Below are 16,583 nucleotides of genomic sequence, written 5' to 3'. Positions count from 1 at the left end.
GGCTCAGTAGATCGGGAGGTGAGCGAACACATACCGGGTTCGCTCACCTCTCGATCCTGTCACGGCTCTCTGCCGTGACAGGGGGAGGGGCTGGATTCCCCTCTCCGATCTGCCAGCGCTGACTGGCGGAACGGACGGGGAGGGGGCGGGTACAGCTGGCTCTGCCTCTAGATAGGCAGAGCCAGCGGTCACTCACGCAGCTGGGCGGATCCCGTCATCTACATCGGGATCCGCTCCGGCTGCCGCGTCTCAATATACCGCGAGCTGTAGCTCGCGGTATACTGAGCTTTGGGTAACGGGAGGACGCTAGTTTGTGTCCTCCCGTTACCCTAAGGAGAACTATGGGGAAAAACACTGACCCCATAGTTCTCCTTTAAGTAAAAATGGGGCCTACATATTTTGTTGAGACTTCCTCCTTCTTATGCAGTACAACCAGCCCCCTAGTATCAGCGTGATTTGAAATGGGAAATGTCAGCCTAATGTTTCGGCAATGATCATGATTAATGTACATCATTTTTTTTACTGTTCAGTTTTTTCAGTGAATGTACATATTGACTTAATGGAGCTTTTATATTTTATAATTCTGTTTCTTTGGACAGCAGGATGCATTAGTTGCAACAGATATAATTAAATACCCCATTGTTTGAATAGGTCCTAATACTGTGCAGACCTGTTAGTAAAGTTTTGCAGACTCTGGTTTGTCTTGGGAGACTTTTCATAACTGTCAGATTTCTTGCAGTAAGGCACATGAATGCATGAAACACATCTTAAGTAGAAATCCCAATTTTTCCCCATTCGGTTGCATATATGAGTTGCAGTTACAGGCCCATTGAAACATATGTGTGCACATTACTACGACACTACAAGCACACACAAATGTATTTAGGCCCTTAGTGCAAAGGTGACAATCCAGTGACGTGGCATGCTGTACAAAGAAGAGATGCTGAATGCCTACATCCTCCAGCTTTTTTCGCTGCTCCTTCTGTTGCTCGATCCTTTTCTGGCGCTCGGCCAAGAGCTGTTTTTTGTATTTCTCCTGGTCTTTTAGCTTCTGTAATTGCTGCTGTCTCTGAGGATCTGATCTGTTCTTGTTTTCCTGTTGCAATCGCAAGAATTCACGGCGGAGAGTCGATTCGCCAGGAAGATTAACAATGGAGCTTAAAAAAAAGATAATGGAACTTTAGTTTGGATTTTTTTTTCCTTTTGTATTCTCGCAAAGATTTAACATCCCAACAAATGAGAACTTTGCAAGCTTAGCAAAACTTGGAGGTTGTTAAATACAGAGCAGAAGATGTTGAAAGACAATTCTTTTTTTAGACACTACAAATGTGGTGAAAAAACAAGTTGTGAAATTTATTCTTCCAGCAAATAGCTCAGATTTTAGAAAGAAGAGTGACTTTTCTTGGTGAGAATGCGACCACCTGGCCACATGCCAGTATTTACATAATCGCTCTATAGCCAAGCTGATTAGTACTTAAAGAGAATGAGGACAGCTATATCTACTTATTGCATAGCCAAGTTCTGCTTCCCGGTTTGCAGTGCTACACAATGGTGCGTTTGTCAGATGAACACTGCAGCCTGAAAGTGTCAGTGTTCATTTGCATGATGAAGGGTTTCACTTTTATCAGTGAAGCCTCCAGCCTAAAGGGGATTACTATATCATAATGGTCACATGATCAGGAGCCATTTTGACTGGTACCTGATCAGTGGAAACCATTACTGAAGGGAAGGCATTTATTAATACTGTATATTTCCATATTCTGGTTTCATTTAGTCATGTGACCCGATAAAGGTAAGGATTGGAGTTTACATTGGCTGCTACAATATAAAACACAAAAACAAATGCTTTTTCTTTTTAACACAAACAGCATTAAAGAGAGTCTAACCATTTTGTTAAGGTATATTTCGGCCCTCCTTGCACTTTACTTTTTCACCCCAGCATGACGTTAAAGTTATATGCACCTATTCTTTTGAAGTTTTGCTCCCAACTGTAGCATTTTTGTAATATAATATATTTACTTAAGGTGCAGCTTTCTGCCAATCTGCTGCATGCCCTGCCCTGCAACACATCCTCCTCAGTATCTTCTCATTTCTGCAATTCGTCCCTTGCTTGTGCTCAGCCTAAATGCCATTCACTTTAAAGCAGAACTCTGGGTAAAATTTTTATTAACCCTTGCAGTGGGGCTACCCCTGCACTGCATGTGACTATTGTACACAGGCCAATAAAGTGTTAACTTCTGAACATGCCCTGTTTTTTTGCTTGCCAGTGCTGACGGTGATGGTGGTTGTCCCATCACAGATCGCCATATAATACTGCTTTTGCTTTTAGGAAAAAAAAATGTTTGTTTTTTTCAGACAAAGCAGCTCCAACCTTGGAATACCATTGCTTTCATTAATTTCCAAAAGCTGAAGCTGATACCTAGGAAATAGACTGTTCAACTCCTAAGTTTTTAAGCAGCTTTTTTGTAACTTCTGTTTATCAGATATAGTATGAGCAGGCAACACCATTCAGCATCACTGAAAGTAAACCCAACCAATAATCTCATCTAAGCTTTACCATGTTGATGTAATTTCAAAAGTAGTTTTCAATTATTCTAAATATGCAGCTTAAAACAACCGTGATCGGGCACTGTCAGTTCACAACACTGTGTCCCTGATGTGCTACCGCACTATCAACCCTTTCCCAGATTTCCAATAGCGTCTACAAATGGCTCTTTAAGCACTACACGGGCATGGCCCACTGTTGCCACCAAAAAACATGCCCTTTCATGCAACCAGCACTATATTGCATATAGCTGAGATGTGAGTACAAAGCTTAAAATAACAGTGATCAGTCACTGCCAGCACTGTATTGCATGTAGCTGAGATGTGACTACAAAGGCACTGTGATGTAACAAAGGATGAAAAACGTGAAAACAGCATTATTAACTAACATGGCAATTGTTAATTATTCGTGCTTCCGCAAACTTAATAGCCTATGGCTTAATTTGCACTTGCCACTTCCATTTTTTTTTTTGCAGATATCTGTTTGCAAGATCTGTCAGGCTAGATGCTTTGTTTATGCTTCTAGATGCTTAAAATGATCTGTTTATATGCATATGCATTTTAGATGCATCTGTCCATTGTCCAGTGAAACCGGCCATTGAAGTAGCCAATGAGATTTCAGCAAATAAACGTGTCTCGCATTTATGTGCATTCAAATTTAAGTTTGAATCAATTTCTGGATGCACCTGACTTCTATTTTTTTTCAAACACAGCTAAACTGATGGAAGATTAGCACATTTAAATGCAAGGTGTGACTAGATCCATTGGAAATCATTAGATGCATATATATGAATTTAGAAAAACGTTTTTAACGCCTCTAATCACACCTAGTATGAATGCAACCTTAATTAGGAAGTTGGAACAGGCCAATTCACATCAGGCAGAGATGGTCAAGTTACAGTGAGGTCAAAACCATTTTAAAATGTACTACAAACTAGTTTGGTATTTTTATCTAAAAAGAAAAGCAAGTTCCTTAATCTGTTTCTAGCACAACCTGGTGCAAGATGGCATGCTATGCAGAGAAATCCATTCTAATGCTATATGTAATGGAATATTGTAAAATTCTCTGATAAAAGAGTCCAGTTAAGCTTCTAAAGTAACTTTGTAATCTCCTCTGACTTTGACAGGCAATATACTGCTTGTACAGTAGCAGAGTCCTTTATCTTGTGTGCCATAGTTTATATCCTTGGCAGGCAGAATAACTCCTTTGCGATTTACCTGAAATTATCTTTTGTGTTGCTCTTTAGTAGAGCTCTTTTGTCCTACGGTTATGAGTGTTCACTTTTTACAGTGAAATAGGACTTTGGGCTTAATTACCTTGGCTCGCCTTCCTCTTCATTCATCTCCTCATCTTCCTCTTCACTTCCACTGTATTCGTATCCTGTTTCATCTGAAAAAACAAAGGGGATGATGCAGCATAGGTGGGTATAGCAATCTGTATCATCATCTCTGGACATTGAATGGGTTAGAAGTGAAATGATGTAGGAGAAGGACATTTCCGAGTAAATCCGTTTGTCATTCAGAGCCTGACAAAGTTTTCTCAAAGGAACTTTGGTCAAGAAGCAACAAAGCTTTTATGCTTAAATTGCCAAATATACTGTCTGAAACCAGTGGCCAAAAGTGATCAATATTCAGCAATATAATGTAGTTAAATTTATGATTGGTAGAATTGGCCAAATGGTTCAATACAGTATAAGCACCTTTTTAAACTGGAAAAAAAATAAAATATATATATATTATTATTATTATTCTTTGTAAAACACATAAGTGTGAATTAACATTACATATAAATGTTATGTTTTTGATAGCAACCTCTCCAAGTCAGGCATTGCTGCTGGCAGGTACTATATGGGATAAAATGCCAGTCCACCCAAATGTGATGTCTTTGTTATATGTGGTGAGCAGAGTCAATTCCTTGCTATTATGCCTTGGATATTCAGTCACTATGTCATTAGTGTTACCCTTAAAGTAGCAAGCTTAAAGGTTTTCAGCATGCTCCATAGTGTACAGAAACAATTCTAAGTGGTTGCTAAAGAGGCAAATAAATTAAAGGTTCCATTGTTTAACAATTCCAAGGTCCACGATTGTAACCAACAAACCGGGATAAAGTGTGGGAGGAGCATTTTGCCACAGAAGAGAATGGTACATTTCAGGACCACATAAGAATATCTTCATCACTCTCTTCGACACTGGTTGACTGATTTTGTTTATTTCCAGAAATAAATTGGTCTTATAATACCAATAAAAAGCATTTTCAAGTACCAGCTAATTTTTATATAGTCTAATCAGGAATATAGAATATAACATGAAAGCAGTGGCCTTGTAGAGTAATTATGCGAGACCTGTTGAGTGCCCTGCCAAAAAACAGTCAGAGCACAAATGGCAGGAAATGGGAAAGACCAAAGGTTAGGAAGACTGCAAAGTATGACTAACTCTTGGGGGGGCAAGAATTAGTCATATCCACTTTCCCTGATGCTACAAACCACACAGCATTTCTATCTAGCTGCCTAGGGGTGCCCCGGGTCCTTTAGAGCCTTATAAATGCCTTGTTTAGCATTAAATATCTTGATGATAAAACATGAAGTAGTTTTTAAATTCAAATAATTAGTAAACAGCACCTGATGGATTAACATCTACCTTTTTCCCTCTTTTTCCTGGTCCTGTCAAGATGGTCTTTCAGCATAATGCGTATCTGACGCTCATTTTGTAGATCCCTAACAAAAGAATGTTTCAGCAGCGTTTCTGTTGTAGGGCGATGTGTGTAGTTCTTAATGAGGCAATTATCAAGAAAATTTAGAAATTTCTTTGACCTGTATGAAAAATAAAAGCAAAGCATAAAAGTTTGTAAAGGCAAGGAGCTGATTTAATTGAAGAAATAATGTGAGCACAATGTTTGCTCATCATTGGTTTGTGCAAATTTAAAATCTCGAGTGGGGAAACAATGCTTGGTTTTTTATTTTAGTACACACATTTGAGAGCAGCACCAATGCCACACTGCTGACCCCTTTACCCTTATTAGAAGAGCAACTGAAAAATACTAATTGGCTTCCTCAGTAAGTCATCCCCATCAGGTCCACCTGACAGTTTTTCCAGTGGATCTGTTTGAAAGCCCAGTGCTGGACTTGCATATTTGCGGTAAGTGTTGTTTGTGGAAGCTGCACAGATTTCTCCTGGCTATTTTCCAAGCATCTTCCTATTACTTTCAAGTAAGATCACGTGATCATAATATCTAGGCTCTGAATTATTACTGAACTGAAATAAAGTTGAACATGTCAGAGAACTAGTCTTGCTCAGAACCATGTGAATGTTTACAACTCATGCACCCCCTACTTGAAGTGAACCAGGGATGCCATGTAAGGGTATCTAAACCCGAAAAACCAGGGATGCCATTAAAGGGTATCTAAACCCAAAAACAAACAAATATTACTGCAGCTTATCAATTCTTCGATATGGCAAATGCAATCTTTTCCTTTTTCAGGCTGTTTTTCTTTATTTTCACCTGGTGAAAGGGCTTGTTCACACAATCTCCAGACTGGTTCTGGATGCGTTTCTGCATATGCTTTTATGCGTGTGTGTGTAAGGCGTTTGTGTGTGGTTTTTATTTTTTTATTTTTATTGGTCTTGGTTTTAAGCACATTCCAGTACATTCTTTTTTTTGCTATGGGACTGAACACAGTGTATTGAACTAAGCTCATTTAAAACAATTGGAATGATATACATTTTTTTGGTGCAGTTAAAAAAAAAAACACACTGGTCTGGGGATAGTTTGAACAAGCCCTACTGGTGACAATGCAAACTTACAGTATTGTCTTTTATAGCCTGATGTTGTTGAATGGCTGCCCTTGTCCCTCACCACAAGCCTAACCCCTACAGCTTTAACTAAAAGCCATTTACTCTCTCCTTCATACTTTTAACACCTTCACCCTGAATATCAAAATCCATTTAGCACAAATGTAAAACATACAATTAGCACATAATTAGGAAACAAGTAATACAAATACATTAAGGGGAATTTATCAAAACGGGAGCAGACAAAATCATGGCAACCATTCAGCTTCTCTTTCATTTTCAAATCTTAACTGAACAAACTGAAGAGAGAAGCTGATTGGTTGAAACGGGCAACTGCTCCACATTTTGTGTGCTCCAGTTTTGATAAATGTCCCCCATAGTATCTTAGATAATTCAAATGTTACCAGAAAATTGTTAATTATAAATAATGAGGGAAGAAAAAAATCTAACCATATATCTAAAAAATATCTTAAGCTCCGGACGGCACGTCATGACCTACCTCCCCGGCTTCCTGATTGGCTAGGAAGCTGGCATCACTTGTTGCTAGGTAGCGTGGCTTCCTGACCAATCAGGAAGCCGGGACGTGAGTCATAACGTGCTGCCCAGCTTCCTGATTGGTTAGGAAGCCAGGCTGCCTAGCAACAAATGTAGCCTGCTTCTTAGTCAATCAGGAAGCCGGGAGGAGGGTCATAACCCACCGCCCTGGTTTCCTGATTGGAAATGAAGCCGGCTCCATGCTCCCTCTACACTCCCTCTGGAGATCTCCCTCTGACCAGAAATTCCGGTACCGGAGGTAAGTATTGGATGCTGTAGCTTGCCATTAATAAATACAATATACCTACAATTGTGGAGGAACCCAGGTCTGGTTTTTATTTTGAATACAAGGCATAGATTCTCAATTCTACCATTCCTAGCATGCAAAGGATTGCAAGGGGCTCTTTATCCTTTTATGCAGTATTTTTTGCAAAGTACTGACCTGCCTGGTTTTAAGCCTGCAAACATTTTCTGCATCTCATGTATGCACATACACTAGTACCATAAAATAAAGAGGACCCCAAATAGAGCTATGTATAGTCTGTGGCGGATTCACTATAGCTGAAGCAAAGGAAAATAGGGATGTGGTCTATAACACACAGGCAGATGTTAATTTAAATTTTCTAACCCGCACCAAAAAGTGACATCTTATTGGTTACTGCGAAAAATATGTTGAACGTTCTTTGTTACATTCAGTTTATCCTGCATAGAATGTTTTGGCTTTTCAATAGTGTTGAAAATTCAAATACAGCATGATAATGATTTTCAATATGCGAGCATTCATTTAAATGCAGTCCCATTACTTAAATTCCTCCAGTGCAGGAATTCTAAAGCAGTCTTTAGTTGCATTTAACTACCTGTAGAACATGTGCTTTCCCCTGCTGCGGTGCCCTGTAATAAATCCAATTATTCTTACTATTCCTGCGACATGGCAGCAGACAAGAAGAAATTGAAGGCCCCGGAAAGCAATAAATTGCTCTTAACTAACCATCTGTATGATTATTAATTCATCTTTTCTGTTGGACACATCAGCATTTGAGTAAGCACATTAAACCATTTTATCCCAGCCTGATTCGGGTTGTCTGCCACGTTCATCCAGGCTCTAGAGTACCATGTACAGAAAATATAAGTGACAGGGGCCTACTGCATTAACTCTTCAGTGGCTTAGTCATTTTCATGTCTCAGGCTAAACAAATGTCATATGTAATGCACATACCATTTCCTTGATTTTAGCTTTGGAGGGGCGTTTCGAGGAATTAGGAAGAGAGCCCTCATAGGATGCATGTCGCATAAAGCTGGAAAACAAAAATTACATTTCATGTGTGCATGTGATATATGGAACTTTGACAAAAAAATTACATTATCAAATATTATACTGTAATTCGGGAAGGGTAAATAAGTTCACAGGAAATCAGGCTAGATAACTCCTCTCCAGCCCAATCTACCTCTTTATTATGGCTATTATGTTGCAGAGACTCATCCCATAATTGCCTGCCCCCTCTGCAAGTGAAATCCTGCTTAAACTGCTAGATTGACGGGGAACTGTATGTTCTAGACCAGTCCTCCTCAACCTTTTTATCGTTTAATATTAATAAAATAAATAATTAAGCATATCATGTAATATATAATATATTTCATTTTATAATTCAATGTAGATAAATGTCTTTATTTTTTGCTAAAAGTGCCTGAGTGCTGGATAGGATAGCACTAGGCTGTATGAACATACCACAGACACTTCTCCCTTGGACTGACAAGACGCATTTGCAAACAGGCAAATACAGACACAGGCAGATACTGATCACTCAGAACTGAGTGATCTGATTGGCTGGTCGCGTGTTGCCGCTTTGTGATGCCTTCATTGCATCGTGCGCTGTGATTGGCTGGAGATGAACTTTTTCATTTCACGACACTGCGCTACGCACGCTGTCGCCGGGCAGAGCGGGGGATCGGAACTCACTGGACACACTGCAGGCGAAGGACCGCGAGTCGCCGCTCGCATGTGCGCCGCGCTGCTTCGCCTGCAGTGTGTCACGGCCTTAAACCTCTCGTCCATGGAAAGTCGCACACGTTCCTTGGGCGGCGCGGTACCCTTTGATCCGCGGCCCGGGGTTTGGGGACCACTGTTCTAGACTAATGAACTAGCAAGGGGTCTGGTGTCTATTTTATATGAAATCTACTTCTGTCCAACCTTTATACATGGCTGTAATGTTAACTTAAAGGACATAAGGAGATATTAGCCAGTTTCCTGCAATACGATAAATATAATTCTCTCCTCTCCGGCAGCCCGTATCTTCAACCTTCCAGCACTGAGGCCTATATCTGTCTCTAGCATTTGAATGTTATGAGAGTATATTTGTGGATGCATGTGTCCTTTGTCACATACTGTGGCTCATTTCTCTATCCCCTGTGCAACTGCTAAATTTTGTAGTGAAGTAGAGGCCAAAGATGGGATGGAACCACAATGCAGGATGATGGACACAGGCATTCAAATTTCCAGACATCTTAAATGCTGAAGAGACTGACAGAAGCTTCAGTGCTTTAACAGATAGATAGAAAATATGGATTGCTGGAGGTGGGGAGTACAATACTACTTCCATTGCAGAGTACTGGTTTTAGGATTTTATGTTTTTAAAGTACTGTTATTCTTCAAAGTATTTGTATTTTAAGTATATGTCTGTTTTAATGTAACCTCAGTGTAGTAAAATATGACATCCTTCTTGCAGGCTTCTACGGGAAAGAAAAGTACCTTCAAAATTGAGAAAGATACAGGCTGCTACTCCAGGCTTGGGTCTTCCTCCCATCTCATCTATGCTTTCATCTACCTGCACTGCATACAGTAAGTCACAAGTGTAAAATGCATTTTGAGGTCCTTTAGCTATAGCACCTTTGTAACAGGTGACAGAATGCAGTGATATTGGTCACATGTATGCACCCTTCTCCAGTCACATGCAGAATATTCAGTATCAGTGTTATTCACTGACATCTCTGGTCAACAGTTAGAAAAATGAGAGCTTGTGACCTACAGGTATATCACTGTACTCTGCCCTCCAAGGAGTATAGCAGTAGGTATCAGTCATAACAAGAATGTGGAGTCTAGCATTAAAGGGTTGGCCCACCCAAAACTGATTTTTACAGTGTTCAGTATGCTGGGAAATTTTATTTAAGCTCCAAAGTGGGTAGGGATAGAGCTAAGGAATATGAAAGACTGGGTGACATGACCAAGCAGGTTCCACCTGAAATATCAGCTCATGTGAACTTGACAATTTACAAGCAAAAACTTGGGCATTAGGAAAAAGCAGATGCTTGCCTGGCTTGATTGACTTTGAGGAATAGATGTAATCAACAAAACCATAGCATTTATTTAAAATAAACCACACTAATACCTTTAAAAAAAATGATGATGACACCATTTAAGATTTCCTAGTTACACACATAAAGCTTATTTTTTAAACCATAAAATCCCTTCTTTGCATCAACAGTTTGCACAGCGTTGGCTATCCCAGAAGGACATTTTAGAAATGTCACGATTTTGTTCAAATGGAAAATGTTTGGATTAAATGTTTTGACATTTAAGAATTATCTCCCAGGACCATTCTAACGACAGCTTGCTAGATTGTCCCTTTTTGTAATTTAAATGCTGAAACATACATTACTTAACTGCCAGAGACTTGCTTGTCGGGAAAATAAAATCTTATCACATAGTCTGATCAAGATGTACTTGTACTGTCTAATTATTCACTTATTTCTTTCCAGTGCATAAAGAAATGGTTCAATGTTTCATATATCTTTTATTTGCATGTGTAATATGTACATTTTCTCCAGATTGATAAAATTAGAACAGACATTGGCAATCTACAGATCTGTTGTGGCTGCAGGCAGGGGCGTATCTGCTGTGAGGCAAAGAAGGCGTTTGCCTCAGACAGCAGATTCCGGGGGGGCGGCATAAATGCTGCCACCCAAAACATTAAGGCAGAAGGGCTGCACAGAAACCGGCAGCCTGTCTGACTAATGTGAATGGGGTGGAATCGGCAGGTGATGGAGGAGACGGGGGATAGAGCAGTAGGAGGCAAGGGGCAGAGACAGAGGAGATGGGGGCGGAGATGTAAAAGGTGGGGAAGACGGAGGAGGCAGGGGGCAGGGACAACGACGGAGGAGGCGGGCGTCGTCGCTGGAGCTCCAGTCGGGCAGCGAAGATGCGACTATTGGGCGCCGAGGATAAGGAGGCTGTGTTCCGAAGTGGTCGGGCAGTGGAGGAGGCTGGGTTTCCCGTGCCAGGTAAGAGGACTGTGCTGGCAGAGCCCAGCATATATTCTGCGCAGCCCACCAAAGAGTCTTAGGTGGGCTGTGCTATACCCTTTGGCGGGCTCTGCAGGACCCTTAGGGGGCTCTGCAGCCTGCAAAGCCCACCACAGATTCTGTGCAGAATCTGTGTGGGGCTTTGCCGGGTCTCAGGGGGGCTTTGCAGGATCTGTGGTGGGCTCTGCAGGGTCTATGGTGGGCAGAGCTCGTTACAGATGGGCCTTACTGATTTCCATTGCTACTTCCATTTGCAGAAGCATCACCTGCTCTGCAGTCCTCAATTGAGATTGGAACCTGTATTATATATTTAATGACAACAGAGAAATAGATGCTACATGTAAGCCCTAAGTGCCATTGTTTCTTTAGGCCCTGATTGTGCAAACAGTGTATTGTTGAATGAAGTTTCTCCTCAAGGCCCTATGCACATGAGCCTCCTGCGTTAAACACATGATAAGTTATCTGGGAAGTATAAACAACTTTTGTTCTTCCCAGGTCCCTTTTTTTCCTGTGTTTAGATGTTCCTGGGTTTAGCCATGTTCATGAGACCGATAATTGCTTGTGCAAAAGCAGCTAGACTGAATGCACCTAGATGCTGTTTAACCTCTAGGTGTGCATTTATCCATAGAAAAGCTCTACATGCTTTAGATGCGTTTTAGAAATGAGCTCCGAATGCACCTAGAAGCATGTATTTGACTTCCTGTGTGCATGGTGTCTGAATGCAAAAGCGAAATGTGTCATTCTACATGATAAATAGTCAAATGCGAAGCCATACTCATCCAAGCAGAATAGGAACTGCTCAGGAAAATGTAATTCAGTTGGACTAGTCTTCTTCCCAGATTTGTGTGTAGTCTCATCTAACGGTGCTTATAGTAGCTTCCAGATAGGGTGATCCTGTCTTAGCATGCAGGCTAAGCAGAAGATACTGAAAGCTGTTACAGGTATGTCCTGGCACCTCTAGTGGGAAATAAATAGTCGCTTCAAGAATAATGAATGCTTTGTTTTGAACGTACAAAGTTTTTAGTTGCTATAGAAAATATTTTGAAGTTGTATTTCATTTTTTACTTACGTGGTGACCCTTCTGCCATCTCAATGGCTGTAATTCCCAAAGACCAGAGATCACTCTGTGGAATCAGTAAAATAGAACATTTGTTATAGTATATAGATAATCGCACAAACAGGAGGATGCCTTTTGGTTTAAAAACCCATGCACAGAAATGGGAGTAGCTGTTTTTATGGCTGCAGAGCTGTACAGAGCCTGTTCTGTCTCTCCCTCCTGCATGTGCAGCAGAGATGAAGACTGTGCATGTGATTCCTATGCATGGGGAAAGCTTTGATGACCCCTAACATGGGAATACCATCCAAAGGCCCACATGCCACATTATGTAAATTAAACAATAAAATTAGGATTTTGCTTTTAACATATTTCTGTAATCATGTTCAAAACTTTTTTTTGGTCATGTTTTTCTGAAAATGTGAAAAACGTTTTTAACATTTTCTGCATTATTTCAGATAATTTAAATTGTAAAATAAAATTCACACATGGGACACAGACTACCTCTTGGGGCCTTGGTTTTCCTTTCTGACAGGACCAGACCATCCTGATGATGCTTTTTTATGGTTTGGGAAGCCCTTCTGCTTGTCATCATTGCACCCAATGCATGCTCTTACTTGTCACACATAGAAAGCCTGAGCTATCAAAGTGTCGGTACTAAAATGTTTCTTGTGGCCACTTATCAAATTCTTGGCTGTCCTGAAGTTTAGGGGCATGTGTCGACGGGGTTTGATGCTGCGTGCTTTTGACATCAGTTTGAGATGAACATTAATCTGCTTTTTACCAACATTATCTTCTTTTGCACTCCCACGGACCTGTATGAGGTGGAAATAAGCAGTTGTGACATGAACAAAAGCTCTTCCACACAGGCCCTTAATCTGGTTTAAGATCAAGCAACGACTGTAAGAAAAGTGTGACGTTGGGCTTTGGGCTTGTTGATAGGCAAATCAGCATACTTTTGACATCCATTTGGGATGATTCTGAGATCATTTAACATTCATTGCAGGTGACTCTGACCTGCAGTTGACCTCCTTTTCACCAGCTTTTCATTCCCATGTACTTGTATGGGGGAGATGCAGTTCCAGTGGAAACAAAAGCTTGTTGATACAGACCTTTAGTTGTACAGGACAGACTTCAAAAAGCAGACCAGCCAGCCTATATGCGAGTAGCTCTCTGGAATCTGGCTCGTTTACATGACGCTCAGGTTAAAGTAAACTAAAACTTCTGACTAGCAGAATTGCAGTACTGTCTGGATCACTTTAGCAGTCAAATGACTAGTATCACTTTTTGGCTCATTTGCTTCTTCAGCACGCCTGCGACAGTGCTGTGGAGGTGCAATGCAGTTGCAGAAAAGGCAGTCCTAACAGCAGCTCATGCTTCACCAAATACTGTATGTATATGCTTGCTGCATATGGATCTGTAACAGTCACCACAGGCATTTTGCAGCACAAAGTTAAAAATAAAAAAGGGTAAGTGCACAGGTTTTTATTCTTAGGAACTAGAGTTCTCCTTTAGTATCTTAGGCATTAAATGTCTGTTTCGTGTGCTTTGAGATGATCCCTTTATATTTTGTGTGCTTTGTTCTGTTAGCAAACTCCTAACTTGCACTCATTTTGTGTCTAATACATACACCAGCGTCAGCGTCAGCGTACATACATACAGCGTCACTGATTTACAGGAAGCGAGCTCCACAGTGACGAATAGTCAGCTGCAATAATATTATCGATAACATTCTTTTCACATAAGTGAACCCCTATGGTTGTAGTGCAAGGGTGGATTACAAAATGCTAAGCTTTTAATGCAATGAATGTCACAATAAGCAGCACAATACTCCTCTGTATTTACAGCTGGAAATCCTATCTCCCCAGGGGTATAGAAAGCATTTCAACAACAACTCGTTCTCAACAACCTATTAGGAAGTGATTTTTACACAGTCAGCATACTTCCTTTAGGAAAGTCTGGTTAGCCCCTTGTTTATCTGAAGAGAGGATGACTAATGACACGATTTCTACATGAACCCAACGTGCTTCCTTTTGTAGAACTTGTTTAAAGAGAACAAAAAAAACTCACTCGGTAGTCATATGTTGAATCTGGATTTTCATCACATGCTATGACCTCTGGTGCCATCCAGTATGGGGTTCCAATAAATGTGTTTCTTCTTCCTATAGTTCTGTCCAGCTGGGCACTCACTCCAAAATCAACTAAAACAAACAATATGAAGCATGTTCAGCCAATCAATTCCGCCATGAGTAGTGTAGATACATTTGTGCCGTATTTTAGGTTTTTGGTGCATGCTCAGAGGAACTTCACCTGATTTTTTTTTTTTTCTTTCTTAACCTATTACCTCTTACCTGTTATGCTGGGTTCTCACTGGAAAACATACTCCCTCTGCCCAGCGAACCCAGCATTGTCCTGTTATAATCTGCTGCCACAGCCCAGGTGCTACACCACCATTTTCTTCTCTGATGTCATCAGGAGTCAACTGTCTTTTCCAGGCTCTGCAGCCCATACTTCAATGAAGTCTGACCATTGGCCTCTGTGAGTCCCTGCTCCTGAGATACTGCAGGAGCAGGGACATGTTGCCTAGGCAAGAATGGCTGAGGGCAGGCGCGACCAAAAAGTAAAAAAGGAAATGGACGAAAATGTCAGGTTTTTTTTAAATTGCAAATTAAAGAGGGGGGTGAAGTCTGCTTTAAAAATCTAACTTAAAAAAAAAAAAGGTTTGGAGTGGAAAAGGAATAAAATAATTTCCAGTTTTAAATGTTGTCTTGCCAGATTGCTCTTACTTCCTGTTCTGCTTCTCAGCTGTCCCTTGGAGAGGGAGTGTAAGGAGATTTGGGTACACCGGTTTTTAACCATTTCTCACTCCGATACCTGTTAGACTAGGAGTGAGGAGAAATTTCCCATAGGAGGCCATACTGCCACTCTATTCGAATCTATCAAAAAAAAAAAAGTGGACATTCAATATGTGCTTGAAGTATTTTCTTAACATAAGTTGAGCTAGTGTCACAATACAAATGTGTGGGAGTCTTAAAGTGTATCCAAATTGGTTTGTTTGGCAGGGAGGAGTTTGAACCTCTGAAAGTTATTATTGCTGTCTTTGTTCTTTGTTTTGTTCTTTGTTTGTCCTGGTGACCTCCTATTTGTTAGTGGTCATCAGGACAGAAAGTAATGAAATACCCAAATGGTCACCGGATCAGAAATAGAAGTGAACTTTTTCAATAAGAACACCTATTCTGTTGACAACCATCTAAAAAAGGCATTTCCCCTTGCTTTGTACAGATTTCCTGTCACTTCCTGTTGTCAAGAAAGCAGCAAAAAAAGAGAAAACTGAGTGCTTTTAATAAATCCATAATTTATCCATATTACATTCTTATCTATACTTTAATTTTGTTGATGCTTTGCAATATCCAGGGCTGTTCAGCTGCTGAAATAGTTCCAAATGAGAGTGTCAAGTGGGAAGATGTTAACATGTTTGACACCACATTGTCTGAAGTATTGCAGAGACCGAATTAATTCAATAATTTCATTTTTTTGAGAAAAAAAAGTATATGCTTGCTTGCAGTGAATGGAAGTTCTGCTCTTGGGCTTTTTATGTGACCTAAAGCCCTCTCAACCTAAATGACTAGCTGCCTGAAGAGTTATGACTATTTCATGTTATTAATGACTGCAGACGATCTATTGATTTTCATTGAAATGTAGAATATCTGGTAGACTCAGTGAAGTAAGAGGATCAGCAAGGCACAATCAGGATGCAGAGCCTGCTAATGTAATTAAGTATGGCGGCCCCATGTACATCTATGACTTCAAACAATACACTGAAACTTGGATTTTATACAGGGATGCACAATGATGTTGTTTTGTTAAAGAAACCCTATCAATAACTTAAAAAATTACAGGTAAAAGCACAAACAAATCAAGTTTTATATGCTTACTTGTGGTACTTTTTTCTTTTAATAAATGATTTGCAATTTGGCTTTGAACTTGCAAAAAAAATTTGGCTACACCAGGAAGAGTCAGTTCCCAAGCACAACCCCATCCTTCCTTGCACATCAAAGCCCTCTCCTGTGGAAGTGTCTAAATCTCCTCACCTCCCTATAAAAAATGTATGTAGTGTCCGGGGTAGAAGAGAAGGGGAATACTATAGAGTGACACCTCTGAGTCTGTTGGTACTGCTGACATTACATCTAAGATGGCGACTCCAAGCAGAAGTCTCACGATGTTTGGATGTCTGCACAAGATAGTCTTTTATAGGTAAATTAACAGGTATTAATCGTTAAATGTATCTATAATCTTACTGGAAGGTTTTTGTTAAAATAGCCTGACAACAGGGTCTCTTTTTAAACTGATTCTTTTATTTGTGTAT

The 16,583-nt window shown here is 40.3% G+C and overlaps 1 protein-coding gene across 1 annotated transcript in view; it reads right to left on the bottom strand.

The window, feature by feature from the left end:
- LOC108788656 (mitogen-activated protein kinase kinase kinase kinase 4-like) overlaps positions 1–16,583 on the bottom strand; it is a 189,948-nt gene that overhangs the window by 105,571 nt on the left and 67,794 nt on the right. The window contains exons 7-12 of the mRNA XM_018558479.1: positions 14,288–14,418; positions 12,233–12,287; positions 8,084–8,162; positions 5,182–5,354; positions 3,862–3,934; positions 956–1,157 (exon numbers count right to left, since the gene is read on the bottom strand). Coding sequence (XP_018413981.1) covers positions 956–1,157; positions 3,862–3,934; positions 5,182–5,354; positions 8,084–8,162; positions 12,233–12,287; positions 14,288–14,418 — 713 coding nt within the window. The remainder of the gene's footprint in view (positions 1–955; positions 1,158–3,861; positions 3,935–5,181; positions 5,355–8,083; positions 8,163–12,232; positions 12,288–14,287; positions 14,419–16,583) is intronic.

Source organism: Nanorana parkeri, unplaced genomic scaffold (genome assembly GCF_000935625.1).
Source record: "Nanorana parkeri isolate BGI_ZX_2015 unplaced genomic scaffold, ASM93562v1 scaffold342, whole genome shotgun sequence".
In the NCBI taxonomy this organism is placed as follows: domain Eukaryota; kingdom Metazoa; phylum Chordata; class Amphibia; order Anura; family Dicroglossidae; genus Nanorana; species Nanorana parkeri.
This window is presented reverse-complemented; position numbering and strand designations above follow the sequence as displayed.